At 47.3% G+C, this 18,462-nt stretch overlaps 1 protein-coding gene across 1 annotated transcript in view; it reads left to right on the forward strand.

Annotated features, from left to right (window-relative positions):
- The window catches only part of LOC116977417 (atrial natriuretic peptide receptor 2-like), a 56,634-nt gene extending 40,134 nt beyond the window's left edge, over positions 1-16,500 (forward strand). The window contains exons 21-24 of the mRNA XM_033027846.1: positions 858-1,010; positions 3,917-4,015; positions 10,824-10,915; positions 16,290-16,500. Of these exons, the coding sequence (XP_032883737.1) occupies positions 858-1,010; positions 3,917-4,015; positions 10,824-10,915; positions 16,290-16,349 (404 nt within the window). The 3' untranslated portion in view covers positions 16,350-16,500. The remainder of the gene's footprint in view (positions 1-857; positions 1,011-3,916; positions 4,016-10,823; positions 10,916-16,289) is intronic.
- The last annotated feature ends 1,962 nt before the right edge of the window (positions 16,501-18,462 follow it).

Genomic DNA, 18,462 nt, shown 5'->3' on the forward strand with positions numbered 1-18,462 from the left:
GCCAGGACTGGAGGGTGTGAGCTATAGGAAGAGGTTGAGCAGACTGGGTCTCTATTCCATGGAGCGCATGAGGATGAGGGTGATCTTAATCATGTACAAAATCATGAGAGGAATGGATTGTGTAGATACACAGAGTCTCTACACAAGGGGAATCACAAGAGATGCTACCTGACCTGTTCTTACTCCAGCACTTTGTGTCTAGAGGACATAGGTTCAAGGTGAAGGGGAAGATTTAATAGGAATCCGAGGGGTAACTTTTTCACACAAAGGGTGATGAGTGTATGGAACAAGCTGCCAGAGGAGGTAGTTGAGGCTGTGATTATCCCATTGTTTAAAAAACAATTAGACAGGTACATGGATAGGACAGATAGGTTTGAAGGAATATGGACCAAGCACAGGCATGTGGGACTAATGTAGCTGAGACATTGTTGGCGTGTGTGGGCGAGCTGGGCCGAAGGGCCTGTTTTCACACTGCATCACTCTATGACTATGACTCAATCAAAATGTGCCTTCAATCAAATGATATAATGTTATAAGAAACAACTGCAGATGCTGGCTTATATCAAAGATAGACACAAAGTGCTGGAGTAAGAACAGGTCAGGTAGCATCTCTTGTGAAGATGGATAGGTGACCTTTTGGGTCTGAAGAAGGGCCTCGACCCGAAACGTCACCTATCCGAGCTCTCCAGAAGATGTTGTCCTGACCCGTTGAGTTACTCCAGCACTTGGTGTAGATCTTCAATAAAATTATGCCAGGCAAAATGCAAAATGCCGGTAGATCAGTGTCGGTACGTAGATGGAGGAAGGTTACGGTGGCCTGGAGTTGATGGCTTTGTCTTGTCTACCTCTCTCCGCAGACATGGTGGTTTCGGGGGTGCCCAACGAGAACGGGCTGAACCATGTGGCCGAGATTGCCAGCATGGCCCTGGACCTGGTCTCCGTCTGCAAGTCCTTCGTCATCCCACACAAGCCTGACGTCAGGCTGAAGATCCGTGCTGGAATTCACTCAGGTAACGGGACCGGTGCAGGGGTGAACCTTCATCCCAACTTGCCTACACCAGCCAACATGCCCCAGCTACACTGGTCCCACCTGCCTGCGCTTGGCCCACATCCCTCTAAATCTGCCCGATCCATGTACCTGTCTAAATATTTCTTAAACATCGCGTTTGTACCTGCCTCAACTACCTCCTCCGGCAGCTCATTCCATACACCCACAGCCTTTTGTGTGCACTGGGATTTGCACCCAGATCATAACCCATCACTAACTCACTCCATCCTAAACCCGAAGATAGACACAAAAAGCTTAAGTAACTCAGCGGGACAGGCAGCATCTCAGAGGAGAAGGAATGGGTGACGTTTCAGATCAAGAGCCTTCTTCAGTCCTTAACCCATTGCTGAAACAACCTGACCACAACTCATCACTAACTCACCCTGACCTTAACCCATTGCTAACTCATCCTCACCATAACCCACTGCTAACTCATCATAACTATAACCTGTCATGAACTTGCCTAACTATAACCCACTCAACTATATCCCTAATTCAATATAATTTTGATGGGTTATTACCCTAACCCATTCCTTATTCACCCTAACACTAGACCTGATACTAATGTACCCTAATCCTTAATGCACCAAATTCCAGCTCTAGTCCTAGCACAAATGCCATCCAAAAATGCACCTTGACAGTAACTCCATCTTTATGCATTGCTAAAGAACCCTAGTCCTAAGCTTGACAAAAATGCTTGACTCAACGGGTGAGGCAGCATCTATGGAGCGAGGGGAATAGGCAACGTTTCAGGTTGAGACCCTTCTTCAGACTGATGTGAGGGTGGGGGGGGGGGGGCAGAAAAAAGAAAGGAAGAGGCGGAGACAGTGACATTGACTTCTCTAATTTCAGGTAGGCCCTGCTTTCTCCTCCCCTTCCCAGCTCTCCCTCAGCCCACTGTCTTCGCCACTTTGTTTCTTCTTCCCGCTCCCCCCATCCTCACATCAGTCTGAAGAAGGGTCTCGACCCTAAACGTTGCCTATTTCCTTCGCTCCATAGACGCTGCCTCACCCACTGAGTTTCTACGGCATTTGTCTACCTTCGATTTTCCAGCATCTGCAGTTTCTTCTTAAACAACTAGTCCTAAGCTTAATGTGATTACTCTACCCCAACCCCAGTCACTAACTCCAGTTCTAATGCACCACGACCCTCACACACACCCTCAGCCCCTTCCCACATGCACACAAACCCTGAACCTATTTACAATGCATCCAATACCTAATCATAGAAACATAGAAAATAGGTGAAGAAGTAGGCCATTCGGCCCTTCGAGCCTGCACCGCCATTCGATATGAACATGGCTGATCATCCAACTTAGTATCCCATCCCTGCCTTCTCTCCATACCACCTGATCCCTTTAGCCACAAGGGCCACATCTAACTCCCTCTTAAATATAGCCAATGAACTGGCCTCAACTACTTTCTGTGGCAGAGAATTCCATAGATTCACCACTCTCTGTGTAAAAAATGATTTTCTCATCTCGGTCCTAAAAGACTTCCCTCTCATCCTTAAACTGTGACCCCTAGTTCTGGACTTCCCCAACATCGGGAATAATCTTCCTGCATCTAGCCTGTCCAACCCCTTAAGAATTTTGTAAGTTTCTATAAGATCCCCCCTCAATCTTCTGAATTCCAATGTGTACAAGCCGAGTCTATCCAGTCTTTCTTCATATGAAAGTTCTGCCATCCCAGGAATCAGTCTGGTGAACCTTCTCTGTACTCCCTCTATGGCAAGAATGTCTTTCCTCAGATTAGGAGACCAAAACTGTACGCGATACTCCAGGTGTGGTCTCACCAAGACCCTGTACAACTGCAGTAGAACCTCCCTGCTCTTATACTCAAATCCTTTTGCTATGAATGCTAACATACCATTTGCTTTCTTCACTGCCTGCTGCACCTGCATTCCTACTTTCAATGACTGGTGTACCATGACACCCAGGTCTCGTTGCATCTCCCCTTTTCCTAATCGGCCACCATTCAGATAATAGTCTACTATCCTGTTTTTGCCTCCAAAGTGGATAACCTCACATTTATCCACATTATACTGCATCTGCCATGCATTTGCCCACTCACCCAACCTATCCAAGTCACCTTGCAGCCTCCTAGCATCCTCCTTGCATCTAACACTGCCCCCCAGCTTTGTGTCATCCGCAAACTTGGAGATGTTGCATTCAATTCCCTCATCCAGATCATTAATATATATTGTAAATAGCTGGGGTACCAGCACTGAGCCTTGTTGTACCCCACTAGTCACTGCCTGCCATTCTGAAAAGGACCCATTTACTCCTACTCTTTGCTTCCTGTCTGCTAGCCAGTTCTCTATCCACATCCTAATCGGATTACATTGGTAATCCTAACCCAACGAGCCATAATCCTCGAAATAACTCTATCTGCCTGGAACCCCACAGAAACTGCAAAGACCAAAGCTCCCGCACAATGCCATGCTAACATTGAACCCAAAACCAGGCCAAGTTATAAAACACGATCCGTCACAAAGTCACCATGAACCCCTCTAGCATTACAACCACAAAGGAGGCTCGATGGGCCTAATGGCCTAATTCTGCTCTTATAACTATTGAACTACAATGAATCCCCCCAAATTTCCAAAGCGCCCTGAACCCCCTTAAAGTATCCCAAATATTTTGCATTGGGACCATTGTTTAGACTGTTTGTGGTACTGGGGAGAGAGGTGGGGGCAGGCCAAAGCTTAGCAAGTGATAGGTGGATACTGAATATGCCACGAGCTATATGTATAGACATTAAAATTGTATTGAGATTGCGTACGGTTTTTGTTTTGTTCATATATTTTATTAAGAATATTTGAAATAAAGAAATCTTTCATCTTTTTGCCTTTTAATGATTTTGTAAGGTCCTGTTGTGGCCGGTGTGGTTGGAACCAAGATGCCTCGATATTGTTTATTTGGAGACACGGTGAACACTGCGTCAAGAATGGAGTCAACCAGTGAAGGTAGGTTCTCTAGTGAGACACACGCTCATCAGGACAGGTTCAATGACAATGGTTTATTATTATCACATGTGCAGATGTAAAGTGAAATAATTTTCTTGCATACGGTTCAGTAAAGTATCTCCATACCTAAGCACAATCCCTAATTAGTGCAAAAGTGTATAGAAATATTCCACTGAGACCGCATGCAAGAGTCGCCAGGTTTTTGCGCCATTTTCAAGTTCATGTTCTCGGAACAGAATTAGGCCATTTAGCCCATCAAGTCTATTCCGCCATTGAATCATGGGTGATCTATCTCCCGCTCAACTCCATTCTCCTGCCCTCTCCCCATAATCCTCACACCCATACTAATCACAAATATCCATTGACATGGCCTCCACAGCCATCTGTGGCAATGAATTCCACAGATACACCACTATCTGTCCAGTCCGATCCGTGCACTCGGTCTCAAGTCCCAGGCTGCTGCAGGGTCTCCAGCTGTCTCCTCCATCCAGATCATCCAGCGAACCATCGTCCCTCTCCTCACCTGGCCCCGTTCAGCCCTCGTGCCCAGGGGGTGCCTCCCGCAGCCAACCTTGAGGGCACGGAAGGTAAGATGCTGGTTCGTAACACTCGTTCGAGACTTTGCTCCTCGTGCCCGCCATTGCCGACTCCCTCCGTCCTCCTCTCCATTGTCCAGTAGCCAGATAAGCAGGAGCCGGGTCCTTCCTCTGGCCACATGTCCTGCCCATGGATGTTCTGGCTGCTTAAGGAGTATATTCCCAAAACAGGCATGTATCAAACTTTGGTTGGGATCCATTTTGAGTATTGCGTGCAATTCTGGTTGGTCCATTACAGGAAAGATGTGGAGGCTCTGGAGAGGGTGCAGAGGATGTTTACCTGGACAAGAGAGTATTAGCTATACAGAAAGGGCAGATAAAACCAAGCATAAAACAAACATTTTTCAACAAAACCATAACAGGGTGAGGTTAAGCAGTGCGTCATTGTATAGTGGTGAGTGTGCAGATATCAGGAAGGTTAATGTTTGAGAGACCGCGATCTGAACCGTGAGATCAAGCGAAGGTAAGGTCATGTTAAGACTCAACATTTTCAAGAACTTTGGAACTTGAAGGATGCAAGATGATGCTGGAAACATGGCGAGTCCCGTGCACTGCCTCAGTGTGATCTACGATTCTTACACTCAAAGGTTCAATTGTTCTTTATTCTCACGTATGCACAGCACAGTGAAATTCTGTTGCACAATGCACAAATGCACAGTCACCATATTTTGGCGCCGTTTACAAAGAACAACTCTTCTAAACGAAGGAAACTCTGACCGTGGGGCCCTGCCTCAGTTCTTCTGTGGAAGTGTTGGCCTGAAGGATTGGGCTTAGATCTCTGAGGTGGGACTTGAACTCATAACCACATTCATCAACAGCTACAGTCTTCCCAACTCCCTCGATAGCACAAGATAATCGGACAGTAATTGTGCAACGTAGACTCACCAGGTTAATTCCCGGAATGGCAGGACTGACATATGTTGAAACAATGGATTGACTGGGCTTATATTCACTGGAATTTAGGATGAGAGGGGATCTTATAGAAACACAGAAACATAGAAAATAGGTGCAGGAGTAGGCCATCGGCCCTTCGAGCCTGCACTGCCATTCAATATGATCATGGCTGATCATCCAACTCAGTATCCCATCCCTGCCTTCTCTCCATATCCCCTGATCCCTTTAGCCACAAGGGCCACATCTAACTCCCTCTTAAATATAGCCAATGAACTGGCCTCAACTACCTTCTGTGACAGAGAATTCCCCAGATTCACCACTCTCTGTGTAAAAAATGATATAGAAACATATAACATTTATTAAGGGATTGGACTGGCTGGATGCAGGAAAAATGTCCAGAACGAGGGGTCAAATTTTAAGAATAAGGGGCAGGCCATTTAGGACTGAGATAAGGAAAAACCTTTTCACCTAGAGAATTGTGAATCTGCGGAATTCTCTGCCACAGAAGGCAGTGGGGGCTAATTCACTGGATGTTTTCAAGAGAGAGTTAGAGATAGCTCTTAGGGCTAACGGAATCAGGGGATATGGGGAGAAAGCAGGAACAGGGTACTGATTCTGGATGATTAGCCATGATCATATTGAATAGCGGTGCTGGCTCAAAGGGCCGAATGGCCTACTCCTGCACCTCCTAGGGGATAGTATTATTCGGGGGGTAGATAAGGTTCTCTGCGGCCAGCAGAACATGTCCCGAAGGCTGTGTTGCCTACCCGGTGCTAGGGTTAAGGATATCTCTGCGATGCTGGAGAGAAATTTGCAGAGGGAGGGGGAGGATCCAGTGGTCGTGGTCCATGTGGGGACCAATGACATAGGAAGGACGAGGAAGGAGGATCTGCTGAAGGAGTTTGAGCAGTTAGGGAATAAATTAAAAAGCAGAACCTCGAGGGTACTGATCTACGGATTGCTACCTGAGCCACGGGCCAAATCGGCGAGGGTACGTAAAATTAAAAAGCTAAATGCGTGGCTCAAAGACTGGTGTGGGAATAATGGGTTTGGTTTCTTGGGCCACTGGCACCAGTACTGGGACAGGGGGGATCTGTTCTGTAAGGACGGACTTCACCTGAACGGTGCTGGGACTGGGGTCCTGGCAAATCATATAACTAGGGCAGTAGAGAGGTCTTTAAACTAAGTAGCGGGGGGGAGGTATCAAGGGGGGTAATAACGGCAGGGGTAGAGGAAATAGAGCAGGGTATCAGTGGGGAAGCGGAAATTAAAAATGTGACAGGAGACAGAATTTGTGAAGATAAAGATCTAGATGTAAAAGGGGCAAAAACGGAAAGGAAGGGTAGTAAAAATCATCTGAAAGTGCTTTATCTAAATGCACGGAGTATTCGTAATAAGATAAATGAATTATCGGTGCAATTAAGTATATATAGTTATGATATCGTGGCCATTACGGAGACATGGCTGCAAGGAGATCAGGACTGGGAGTTAAATATAGAGGGGTACTCGACAATTAGGAAAGATAGACAGGAAAGAAAGGGAGGAGGGGTGGCCCTTTTAATAAGGGAGGGAATAACGGCAATAGAGAGGAAGGATATTGCGTTGAAGGATCAGGATAGTGAAACAGCTTGGGTACAGATAGAGAATAATAAGGGGAAAAAAAACACTAGTGGGTGTAATTTATAGACCTCCAAATAGCTGTGACGCTGTTAGTCAGAACATAAATCTGCAAATAGTTGACGCATGTAAAAAGGGAACTGCTGTAATCATGGGGGACTTCAATTTTCATATTAATTGGGCAAACCAAACTGGGCAGGGTAGACTAGAGGAAGAGTTTATAGAATGTATTAGAGACGGGTTCCTAGAACAGTATGTCACCGAACCGACAAGGGGGGAGGCAATCTTGGATCTGGTCCTGTGTAATGAAGCAGGATTAATTAAAAATGTCATAGTTAGGGACTCGTTGGGAACAAGTGACCACAATATGGTCGAATTCCATATTCAAATAGAAGGGGAGCAGGTTGAAACTCAGGCTAGGGTGCTTAGTCTAAATAAGGGGGATTATGAAGGTATGAGGACTGAGCTGATCAAAGTTGACTGGGATAGCAGACTCAAGAATAAGACGGTACATGAGCAGTGGTGTACGTTTAAGGGTATACTGTATAACCTTCAAGAAAAATTTATTCCTATGAAGAAAAAAAGGGGTAAGGGTAAGAACAGTCAGCCATGGCTCAGTAAAACTATAAAGGATAGTATTCGGCTGAAGGCAAGGGCATATAAGGTAGCCAGAGATAGTGGGAGGGTAGAGGATTGGGAAGCATTTAAAGGTCAGCAAAAAATAACTAAGAGATTAATTAAGACGGGGAAAATAGACTATGAAAGGAATTTAGCGAACAACATAAAAACTAATAGTAAGAGTTTTTATAGCTATATAAAAAGAAAAAGGGTGGCTAAGGTGAACGTTGGTCCATTGGAGGGTGAGACTGGAGAGTTGTTGGTGGGGAACATGGAAATGGCAAAGGCATTAAACGAGTATTTTGTATCAGTCTTCACCATAGAAGACACAAAAAATATTCCAACGCTGGATAAACAGGGGGCGGTAGGAATGGCGGAGCTAAATACTATTAAGATCACCAAGGAGGTGGTATTAGGGAAATTAATGAGACTGAAGGAGGATAAATCCCCTGGGCCTGATGGATTACATCCAAGGGTCTTGAGGGAGATAGCGGTGGGGATTGTGGATGCATTGGTGATAATTTTCCAAAACTCCCTGGAGGCAGGAACGGTCCCAGTGGATTGGAAAATGGCCAATGTAACACCTATATTTAAAAAAGGAAGTAAACAGAAGGCGGGTAACTATAGACCGGTTAGTCTAACATCGGTGGTGGGTAAAATGTTAGAGACAATTATTAAAGAAACACTAACGGGGCACTTGGATAAACATGACTTCATCGGACAGAACCAGCATGGTTTTGTGAAGGGGAAGTCCTGTTTAACGAATCTGCTCGAATTCTTTGAGGAAGTAACAACCCGGGTGGATAAAGGGGAACCGGTGGATGTGGTATACTTGGACTTCCAAAAGGCTTTTGACAAGGTGCCACATAAGAGACTATTGCTAAAAATAAAAAATTATGGGATTGGGGGTAATATATTAGCATGGGTAGAGGATTGGCTAACAAATAGGAAGCAGAGAGTGGGGATAAATGGTTCATACTCGGGATGGCAACCGGTAACTAGCGGGGTTCCGCAAGGGTCGGTGCTGGGACCCCAGTTGTTCACAATTTATATAAATGATTTGGAGGAGGGAACCAAGTGTAATATATCAAAATTTGCGGACGATACAAAAATGGGAGGAAAAGTAGGGGATGAGGAGGATAGGAAGAGTCTGCAAAAGGATATAGATAAGCTAGGTGAGTGGGCAACAACTTGGCAGATGAAATTTAATACTAATAAATGTGAAGTCATTCACTTTGGGAAAAAAAATGATAGGGCAAGTTATTTTCTAAATGAGGAGGAGCTGCGTTGTAATGCAACGCAAAGGGATCTAGGGGTATTAGTACATGAATCACTAAAAGTTAGTATGCAGGTGCAGCAAGCAATCAGGAAGGCCAATGGAGTTTTGGCCTTTATTGCTAGGGGGATTGAGTATAAAAACACGGAGGTCTTGCTGCAGCTGTACACAGTATTAGTGAGACCACATTTGGAATACTGTGTACAGTTCTGGGGTCCATACTTAAGAAAGGATGTACTAGCCCTGGAGGCAGTGCAGCGAAGGTTTACAAGATTAATTCCTGCAATGAGGGGATTGACATATGAGGAAAGGTTAAGTAGGCTGGAACTCTACTCTTTGGAGTTTAGAAGAATGAGAGGCGATCTCATTGAAACATATAAGATCGTGAGGGGCCTTGATCGGGTGGATGCACCGAGGATGTTCCCAATGATCGGGGAAACTAGAACTAGGGGACATAGTTGCAGAATAAGGGGGGGCTCTTTTAAAACTGAGATGAGGAAGAACTTCTTCACCCAGAGGGTGGTTAATTTATGGAATTCACTGCCCCAGGGAGCAGTGGAAGCAGAAACTTTAAATATATTTAAGACTAAAATAGATGGTTTTTTAGCTGCCAAGGGGATAAGGGGCTACGGGGAGAGGGCAGGGATATGGACCTAGGTATGGTTAGTATAGTAAGACCTGAGTGATCTCCTGGACAAGTGTCGATCGCCTGGATTGGGGTCGGAGAGGAATTTCCCGGATTTTTTTCCCGAATTGGACCTGGGTTTTTATCCGGTTTTTTGCCTCCCCCAGGAGATCGCGAGGTTCTTGGGGTGGAGAGGGGTGATAGCGGTATAAAGGGGAGGGTAGTGTCTTGTGTTCTGTGTCTTGTGTCTACTGTTTGTGGGTAAGTGTGTCTGTTTAGTGTTCAGCCATGAGCGAATGGCGGTGCGGGCTCGACGGACCTGGTGGTCTACTCTCGCACCTACTTTCTATGTTTCTATGTTTCTATTATTGCCCTAGAGGGAGTGCAGAGAAGGTTCACCAGACTGATTCCTGGGATGTCAGGACTGTCTTATGAAGAAAGACTGGATAGACTTGGTTTATACTCTCTAGAATTTAGGAGATTGAGAGGGGATCTTATAGAAACTTATAAAATTCTTAAGGGTTTGGACAGGCTAGATGCAGGAAGATTGCTCCCGATGTTGGGGAAGTCCAGGACAAGTGGTCACAGCTTAAGGATAAGGGGGAAATCCTTTAAAACCGAGATGAGAAGAACTTTTTTCACACATAGAGTGGTGAATCTCTGGAACTCTCTGCCACAGAGGGTAGTCGAGGCCAGTTCATTGGCTATATTTAAGAGGGAGTTAGATGTGGCCCTTGTGGCTAAGGGGATCAGAGGGTATGGAGAGAAGGCAGGTACGGGATACTGAGTTGGATGATCAGCTATGATCATATTGAATGGTGGTGCAGGCTCGAAGGGCCGAATGGCCTACTCCTGCACCTAATTTCTATGTTTCTATGTTTCTATGTAATACAAGGGGTATTGGGGGATTCGGGATGGGAGTTGATCGTAAGGAGGAGAAGAAAGGAGCAGGGTGGTTCTTTTCCAGCTTTCTCCCCCAACTCCATCAGAAGGGTCCTGACCCAAAACTTCATCAGTCCAATCCATCCACAGAGGCTACCTGATCTATTGAGTTCTTCCAGCACTTTGTTTATTGGTCAAGATTCCAACATCTGCAGTTCCTTGTGTCTCCATTGGATTGTACACGTATAAATATGATTTCTAATTTCATGAATGTTGATGGTTGCAAATTTTCCTTTCCAGCACTCAAAATTCAATGTAGCTCCAGCTCGTCAGAACTGCTGAAGGAAATTGGTGGTTATCTCCTAACCTGCCGCGGCCCGCAGATCGTGAAGGTACAGTCAACTGGTCACCGCATTAATATTTCTATTAAATTATTCCATACACTATTTATTCCATAGGTTCATGTTCATAAGCTCCAGGAGCAGAATTAGGTCTTTTGGCACATCGAGTCTTTACCGCCATTCAATCATGACTGATCTATCTACTCCGTTTAGTTTATTGTCATGTGTACCGAGGTACAGTGAAAAGCTTTTGTTGCCTGATAACCAGTCAGCAGAAAGCTCCTAAACCCATTCTCCTGCCTTCTCCCCGTAAACCCTGACACCCGTACTAATCAAGAAACTATCTATCTCTGCCTTAAAAATATCCATTGACTTGACCCCCACAGCCTTCTGTGGTACAGGTGCACAACCTTTTATCCGAAAGCCTTGGGACCAGACACTTTTCGTAATTCAGAATTTGTCGGTCTTCAGAATGGAATTTTTTTAGCGTAGATTTTAATGGCTGGCTCAGTGGTGGAGTGCTCGGCTCATATCCGCAAGGTCACGAGTTTGCGCCTTGATCCTGGCAGTTACTCGATCGCGAGTTTGAGTCTTCAATGTCGTTTTTTCTTGCAGAATAAATGTTTGTATGAAATACAGTGTAGGAGAGGTGTACTGACTGTGTGGGCAGAACTTTGGAAGTGATTGCCCACCAGTCTAAAAAGCCGCTGTGTCTCCCTGTCCCTGGGATAGCAGGGGGCGATCAAACAGCACAATACCCCCCTCCCCCTCCAACTCCAGAGGAATCCGCTCCCCTATGGGCCGCTACCAAAGATCATAGAGGAGCTCCTCTATGATCTTTGGCCGCTACAGCGACAAGTGGCAGTTCGCCCACAGCCCGAGCTGCGCCCCCTCATCCGCCACCCCAAGAACAAGACGTACCTTGCACACCATCAGCTTCTGCCCCTACGTGTTCCTCTGGAGTTGGAGCGGGGCTGGGCTGGAGTTGCTGCTGGCTGTGGGTCTCTGGGATCTCCGTGCTTGCAGTGGGCCTGGGGGTCGGTGGGCGGCGGTGGGAGCTGTGGACCTACGGACCTACCTCCGTGGAGCTAGCCAGCTTCGGAGCGTGGAGAGTTGCGGGGGCGAGCTGCTGCGACCCGACTCCGGTGGATGGTGACACCGGGAGCTCGCGGGTCTCCGGTGGGAGACTGCTTTGCGGGGCACCGGCAGCGGCGACTTCTCCCGCCCGAATTACGGGGTTGAGAGCAAACATCATAGAGGTTGAGAGTGACCTGGAGGGGGGCCTTACAACGCCCGGCGCGGCTGTCAATTGCCGCGGACTTGCTAGCGCCCGCCGGGGGCTCCAACATCAAGACCCGGGGCAGGGCCCTACATCTCCCGGCGTGGCTTTGAGTGGCCGCTCCCCGATGGGCCCCTACGACGCCCCGAGCTGCGCCCCGTCATCCGCAACCCAGGTTCCTCTGTAGTTGGAGTGGGGCTGGGCTGGGCTGCTGTTGGCTGTGGGTCTCTGGGATCTCCGTGCTTGCGGTGGGCCTGGTGGTCGGTGTCTAATTGGTCCTGACACGGTCCTGCTGCAATCGCCGACGTGAAGACAGTGCAAAGCCCCCGCGCCGGTGCAATGGGTGGGGAGCTGGCGAGGGGAGGGAAGGGGTCACACACATGGCCGGGAAGCAGAGGGGTGTAGGTGGGGTGATACTGAAGCGAGCGACAATCTGCTGCTGCCTGCCCCGCTGAGTTAAAAAGTTCCCACGCAAGACTCACGAAACACTGTATATCGTGAGTCCACCGTGGGAACTTTTTAACTCAGCGGGCAGGCAGCAGCATATTGTCAATTATTAACCCTCCCGCGCAATATACCCTCACCTTCTCTTTTATGAATGGGGATTTAGTTCCCCTTTCTTCGAGGACCGACCGGAGGTTCCGCTGTCACCTCTGCGGGCCGCCCTCGGTGAACGTTTTCAAGGACCTTTCTTCAAGGACCGAAAAAATGGCCGCTATTCGGAGGTTTTCGTTATTTGGATCTTCGGATAAAAGGTTGTGCACCTGTAATAAATTCCATAGATTCACTTCCCTCTGACTAAAGAAATTCCTCATCTCCTTTCTAAAGGAACGTCCTTTAATTCTGAGACCATGACCTCTGGTCTTAGGCAATCCCACTAGTGGAAACATCCTCTTCACATCCACTCTATCCATGTTCTGGCTTTGGTAAGGGCTTGAAATGTGCCCATCACAAGTCATCAGCATACTTTAAAGTAGTTGTCCAGTCACTCTACACCTCCATCCCCCACCAGGATGGCCTCAAAGCCCTCCGGTTCTTCCTCGACCAGAGGAGCAACCTATACCCAGCCACTGACACCCTCCTCTGCCTAGCGGAGTTGGTCCTCACCCTCAACAACTTTACGTTTGACTCCTCCCATTTCCTCCAAACACAAGGCATAGCAATGGGCACACGCATGGGCCCCAGCTACGCCTGCCTCTTTGTCGGGTACGTTGAACATAGAAACATAGAAACATAGAAATTAGGTGCAGGAGTAGGCCATTCGGCCCTTCGAGCCTGCACCACCATTCAATATGATCATGGCTGATCATCCAACTCAGTATCCCGTACCTGCCTTCTCTCCATACCCTCTGATCCCCTTAGCCACAAGGGCCACATCTAACTCCCTCTTAAATATAGCCAATGAACTGGCCTCGACTACCCTCTGTGGCAGGGAGTTCCAGAGATTCACCACTCTTTGTGTGAAAAAAGTTCTTCTCATCTCGGTTTTAAAGGATTTCCCCCTTATCCTTAAGCTGTGACCCCTTGTCCTGGACTTCCCCAACATCGGGAGCAATCTTCCTGCATCTAGCCTGTCCAACCCCTTAAGAATTTTGTAAGTAATCCTTGTTCAATACGTACCAGGGCCCCATCCCCGACCTCTACCTCCGTTACATTGACGACTGCTTTGGGGCCACCTCCTGCACCCACACACAACTGACTGACTTCATCCACTTCACCACCAACTTCCATCCGGCACTCCAATACACCTGGACCATTTCCGACACTTCCCTACCATTCCTTGACCTCACCATCTCCATCGCAGGGGACAGACTTCTGACCGACATACACTACAAACCAACTGACTCACATGGCTATCTGGACTACACGTCTTCCCACCCTTCCCCCTGAAAAGACTCCATCCCCTACTCCAAATTCCTCCGCCTACGCCGCATCTGCTCCCAGGATGAGACGTTCCACACCAGGGCATCGGAAATGTCCTCGTTCTTCAGGGAACGGGGATTCCCCTCCACCACCATTGATGAGGCTCGCACCAGGGTCTCATCCATACCCCGCAACACTGCTCTCTATCACCATCCCCGCACTCACAACAAGGGCAGAGTCCCCCTAGTCCTCACCTTTCACCCCACCAGCCGGCAAATACAACAAATAATCCTCCGCCATTTCCGCCACCTCCAACGTGACCCCACCACTCGCCACATCTTCCCATCTCCCCCCATGTCTGCCTTCCGCAAAGACCGCTCCCTCCGCAACTCCCTTGTCAATTCTTCCGTTCCCTCCCGTACCACCCCCTCCCCGGGCACTTTCCGTTGCAACCGCAAGTAAATGCAACACCTGTCCCTTCACCTCCCCCCTCGACTCCATTCAAGGACCCAAGCAGTCATTCCAGGTGCGACAAAGGTTCACCTGTATCTCCTCCAACCTCATCTACTGCATCCGCTGCTCTAGATGTCAGCTGATTTACATCGGGGAGACTAAGCGGAGGTTGGGCGATCGTTTCGCCGAACACCTCCGCTCAGTCCGCAATAACCTACCTGAACTCCCGGTGGCTCAGCACTTCAACTCCTCCTCCCATTCCCAATCCGACCTCTCTGTCCTGGGTCTCCTCCATTGCCAGAGTGAGCAACACCGGAAATTGGAGGAACAGCACCTCATATTCCGCCTGGGTTGCTTGCGTCCGGATGGCATGAACGTTGAATTCTCCCAGTTTTGCTAGCCCTTGCTGTCTCCTCCCCTTCCTTAACCCTCAAGCTGTCTCCTCCCATCCCCCCCGCCCTCGGGCTCCTTCTCCTCCCTTTTTCCTTCCTTCTCCCCCCCACCCCCCATCAGTCTGAAGAAGGGTTTCGGCCCGAAACGTCGCCTATTTCCTTCGCTCCATAGATGCTGCTGCACCCACTGAGTTTCTCCAGCATTTTTGTGTACCATCAGCATACTTTAGTTTAGTTTATTATTATCACATGTGCCGAGGTACAGGGAAAAAGTTTTTTTGTTGAGCTATCCAGTTAGCAAAATGGCTATACATGATTAGAATCGGGCCGTCCACTGTGTACAGATACAGGATGAAGCAAATAACCTTTTGTGCAAGATAAAGTCCAGTAAAATCTGTTGAAGGTAGTCCGAGGTTAGATGGGAGCTCAGGACAGCTCTTTAGTTGGTGATAGAATGGATAGGTTACCTGATAGCTGGGAAGAAACTGTTCCTGAATCTGGAGGTGTGTGTTTTCACATTTCTGTACCTCATGCATGATGGGGGGGAAGAGGGAGTGACCGGGGTGAGACCAGTCCTTGATTATGCTACTGGCCTTGCCGAAGCAGCTTGAAGTGTAGATTGAGTCAATGGAAGGGAGTTTGCTGTGTGATGGTCTGGGCTGCGTCCACAACTCTCTGCAGTTTCTTGCGGACTTGGATGGAGTTGTTCCCAAACTAAGTTAGAGCTGTTCCCACTTTATTTAGGTGGTACAGTGCTAGGTTACTGGACTTGCAACCAGAGGCCCAGCCCATCTCTGGAGGCATGAGTTCAATCCCATAATGGTGGCCTGGAATTTCAACATAGAACATAGAAGAAGCTTAAAAATCGATAGAAAGTAATGGAATAATTCAGCAGGTTGGGCAACATGCTTAGAGAACATGGAGAGGTGACGTTTTGGGTTGTGACCCTTCAACAACATTTAAAAAATATTTGGACAGGTACATGGATAGAAAAGGTTTAGAGGAATATGGGCAAGGCACGGGCAAATGGGACCAGCTGCAGAAAATGGTTAGCATGGACAAGATGGGCCGAGGGGCCTGTTTTGGTGCTGTATGACTATGGTTTCAGTGGGAGACTCCAGACCTGCCAATGGTAGCTGCTGCACAATTATATTTTGCACAACAGCAGCAAGGGATGGACAAGAAATGCCCACCATCCCTGGCATTTCCATAGCCTGTGAATGAATGCAATATCCTCTAGGTGGAATCAAGAGAGAAATCCTCAAAGGGGAAGTGGATTTGCTTTGAGTTTATTTAACTTACGAGTAGAGACCAGTTTCTGAAACACGCAAATCCCTGGCTCAGATTGCATGGATTTGGTGGGCCGAAGAGCCTGTTTTCATGCTGTACCTCTTTGACTTTCTATTACCGAGACTACATGCTATGCTTTTCCTTACAGGGAAAGGGCGAGATGATCACCTGGTGGCTTGATGGGAAGGAAGGTGATGGATCAGAGTGAGTCATGGTGCCAGGAAGGGCAAAACCAGTCGAGCATTCGATCCCGACCAAAGGCAGCCGTTTCTTCTGAAATTCGTCAAGTTCAGACTCCAGACGGCATTGGATATCCCATTGAATGTTTCATAACCACATCCTTGTATGTAGTTTGTGCTGGTTTGTTTAGGCGTTCCCCACTTTTGGTGTTTGTTAGATTTTAAGCTTTAGGCTTTAGATATACAGACTTTTCACCGAGTCCATGCCGACAGCGATCACCCCGCACTATCCTACACTTGAGAGACAATTAACAATTTTACTGTAGCTAATTAACCTACAAACCTGTACATCTTTGGAGTGTAGGAGGAAACCGGAGCACCCGGAGAAAACCCAAGCGGTCACAGGGAGAACGTATAAACTCCATACAGTCAGCACCTGTAGTCAGGATCAAACCCTGGTCTCTGGTGCTGTGAGGCAGCAACTCTACCGTTGCGGCACCGTGTTGCCCCAATGTTGTTCATAGCCTTTGTGTCGTCCCATCTCCTCAACACGTCAACAGGGAAGGAGCCGAGACAGTCCCTTAAACTATGAAAGCCCCTTGAAAAAGTAATTCAAAATCAGTGGCACAGTCTTGGTGGCACTGTTCCAACAACTTACACTTCCAATGTTTATCAAACCTGCACTCAGCGTGAGATAGATACATGTTCCGGTTTAGGCTTATTATGTCAAGTGTACCGAGGTACAGTGAGAAGCTTTGTTTTGCATGCTATCCAAACAGATTGGATAATACCATACAATCAAGTCTAGTTCAGGTACAATAAGCTATTCCCATTAATACCAAACACATATTGCATATTGCACAACAGATAAACAGTAGGTAGAGCAAAGGGGAAGATGAAGAGTGCAGAATATAGTTCTCAGCACTGTAGCGCACCAGTTCCAGAGACAAAATCCAATGTCCGCAATGGGGTGAATCTGATGGAGGAAAGAAGCACGATGCTAATATAGGCGATCAAAACATCCATCACACAGACCAGACTCCACCATTGACTCCATCTACACTTCACGTTGCCTCAGGAAAGCAGCCAACATAATCAAAGACTTGACCCACCCCGGTCATTCTTTCTTCTTCCTGCTTCCATTGGGGACAAGGTACTGAAGCTTGAAAGTGCACACCACCAGACACAGGAACAGCTTCTTCCTGTTCTGAACAGTCCTTCCATAAGCTAGGGCACTTTTCAATGCACTGTCCCATGCTGTCTAGTTTTAGAATCCTCTCTCTCTTCCTGAATAGGTGTTGAAGCAGAATCTTTAAACAGTTTGAAGGGCAAGGTGGGAGAAAAACAGTGAGTGTTCACTTTATACATGTCCCTCATGATCTTGTACACTTCAATAAGCTCACCCACTGTGTGGAGTTTGCACATTCTCCCTGTGACCACAAGGGTTGTTTCCTCTGGGTGCTCCGGTTTCCTCCCACATTCCAAAAACATGCAGCTTTGTAGGTTAATTGGCTTTTGTAAATTGTCCCGTGTGTAGGATAGTGCCAGTGTACAGGGTAATCATTGGTCGGTGTGGACTCGTTTGGCCGACAGGTCTGTTTCCATACCATATCTCTAAAACTAAAACACCCCTCAGCCTCCTACACTCCAAAGAAAAAAGTCACAGCCTGTCGAACCTCCCACTACAACTTAAATCTGCAAGCCCAGGTAACATCCTAGTGAAACTCCTGCATACATCACACCCATTCCCTGTGGAAAGAGGTTTTTCCAGAACTCGGCTCCTGATCAGATGTATTGAGAACTGCATATTTCCGATCCAGATTCATAGGTTCATGTTCATAAGTGATAGCAGAATTGGGCCATTTGACCCATCAAGTCTACTCCACCATTCAATCATGTCTGATCTATATTTTCCTCTCAACCCCTTTCTCCTGCCTTCTCCCCCAAACCCCTGACACATGTACTAATCAAGGATCTATCTCTGCCTTAAAAATATCTATTGACTTGGCTTCCACAGATTCACCACCATCTGACTAAAGAAACTCCTACTCATCTCCTACTGAAAGGAATGTTCTTTAACTGGTCCTTGACTCTCCCCATTTGATCTGTTATTTTCACACCTTATCCTTCCATATCTCTATG

The sequence above is a fragment of the Amblyraja radiata genome, chromosome 10 (assembly GCF_010909765.2).
Source record: "Amblyraja radiata isolate CabotCenter1 chromosome 10, sAmbRad1.1.pri, whole genome shotgun sequence".
NCBI classification, from domain to species: domain Eukaryota; kingdom Metazoa; phylum Chordata; class Chondrichthyes; order Rajiformes; family Rajidae; genus Amblyraja; species Amblyraja radiata.